This window comes from Kryptolebias marmoratus, linkage group LG20 (assembly GCF_001649575.2).
Source record: "Kryptolebias marmoratus isolate JLee-2015 linkage group LG20, ASM164957v2, whole genome shotgun sequence".
In the NCBI taxonomy this organism is placed as follows: Eukaryota; Metazoa; Chordata; class Actinopteri; order Cyprinodontiformes; family Rivulidae; genus Kryptolebias; species Kryptolebias marmoratus.
Window position 1 is genome coordinate 23,922,493 of NC_051449.1, and position 1,461 is coordinate 23,923,953.

General features: G+C 41.7%; 1 protein-coding gene across 1 annotated transcript in view; it reads left to right on the forward strand.

The window, feature by feature from the left end:
- The first annotated feature begins 591 nt into the window (after window positions 1-591).
- The window catches only part of ifi30 (IFI30 lysosomal thiol reductase), a 9,524-nt gene continuing 8,654 nt past the window's right edge, over window positions 592-1,461 (forward strand). The window contains exon 1 of the mRNA XM_017431337.3: window positions 592-770. Coding sequence (XP_017286826.1) covers window positions 639-770 — 132 coding nt within the window. The 5' untranslated portion in view covers window positions 592-638. The remainder of the gene's footprint in view (window positions 771-1,461) is intronic.

Genomic DNA, 1,461 nt, shown 5'->3' on the forward strand with positions numbered 1-1,461 from the left:
TCTGGTTGGAGCTTACATGTTCTCCCTGTGTGCACATGTATTTACTCCAGGTACTCTGGTTTCCTCCCACAGACTAAAAACATGCATGTTAGGTTAATTGGTAACTCTAAAATTTTCCCTAGGTGTGAGTGAGAGTGTGAATGTTGTCTGTCTCATTTGTCTCTATGTGTCCCTGTGATGGACTTGCGACATGTCCAGGGTGTCCCCCGCCTCTCGCACAGTGACTGCTGGAGATAGACACCAGCTCCCTGTGACCTGGAAAGGAGAAGTGGGCAAAGAAAATGGATGGATGGATGAATGGATAATTAGGGATAAAATGCCAAATTAACGAAGGGTCTTTTATACAATGCCTAATCCAATTAATCTCAAAAGTGTTACTTATTGTGCTGAAATCAAAATAACTTAATCCCCCTTTGTTCTTATAAGTAATCACCCTGACAGCCTCCCTGATATAAAGGGTTTTGCTGGAGGGATTTCAGTCTTTAGGTTCTCTGCTAGTAACTACTGACGTCACGTGACGGTCTACAAGAGCCAATCAAATAATCGGTAGTCGTCACGAGGAAGGGACTTGTTGTATTTAAAGCGTCAGTACGCGGTACAGGTCTGCTTCAGAGTCAAAGTTGACGACACTGTTCAACATGAATTTTCTTCTGCTGCTAATCGTGACACTTTGGTTGAACTGTTCCCCCGGCGGCTGCTCTCCACCCTCTTCATGCCTCCTTCCACCAGGGAAGTGGTGCTCATCTTTCGACTCAGCCGTTCAGTGTGGGGTACGTTTCATTTATTCATTATCGCCCGCCGCCGAAAGGAGAAAGCGGACGGTAACGTTTTTGCTCGTGTCTGTTAGCAAAATATCTCACGAGCCATGTTGTTTTTACCTTTTTACAAGTCGAGTTAGTAAACTCTTATTATGTTTCCACTTTCTGCTTTGGGAAAACAAAACTGTCCATTTCTTTATATACTGCCCGCCCCAGTCATTGTTTAATGCGCGGGGGCTCTAACTATGTGCTATTCTTGCGGTATGTTTACTTTATCATTATTTTACAATTTCTCAGCGAAGTGCGAAGGATAATTTTAGCTGCAGTCGGGCGGGTAGGGGGAAGCAACACAGCAGCAATGAGGAAGTGAAATTAACTTAGTCAGATGATTTTTACCACCTGGTTGGCAAAACAAAAAAGGCGACGTGGACGATATTGTTTTTGCCCGTGTCTCTGTGTGAGTGTGTTACCCAGTGGCGTCACTAGGCCTGTTATATAAAATGTTTTCAAGCCCCCCTAAATAATTTTGGTAATTATTTAGTATATATATTTTTTTTACAAAAATTCCATATAATGTGGCCAGAATATGAGTTTAAATAAATAACCATATATTATTTCATTATTAACTCAAATATATGATCATAAATCTGTCAGTTTTCTTTTTCTTTACAGTGTAAGGTAGAGATCCTCTTTGGTGCGTCGT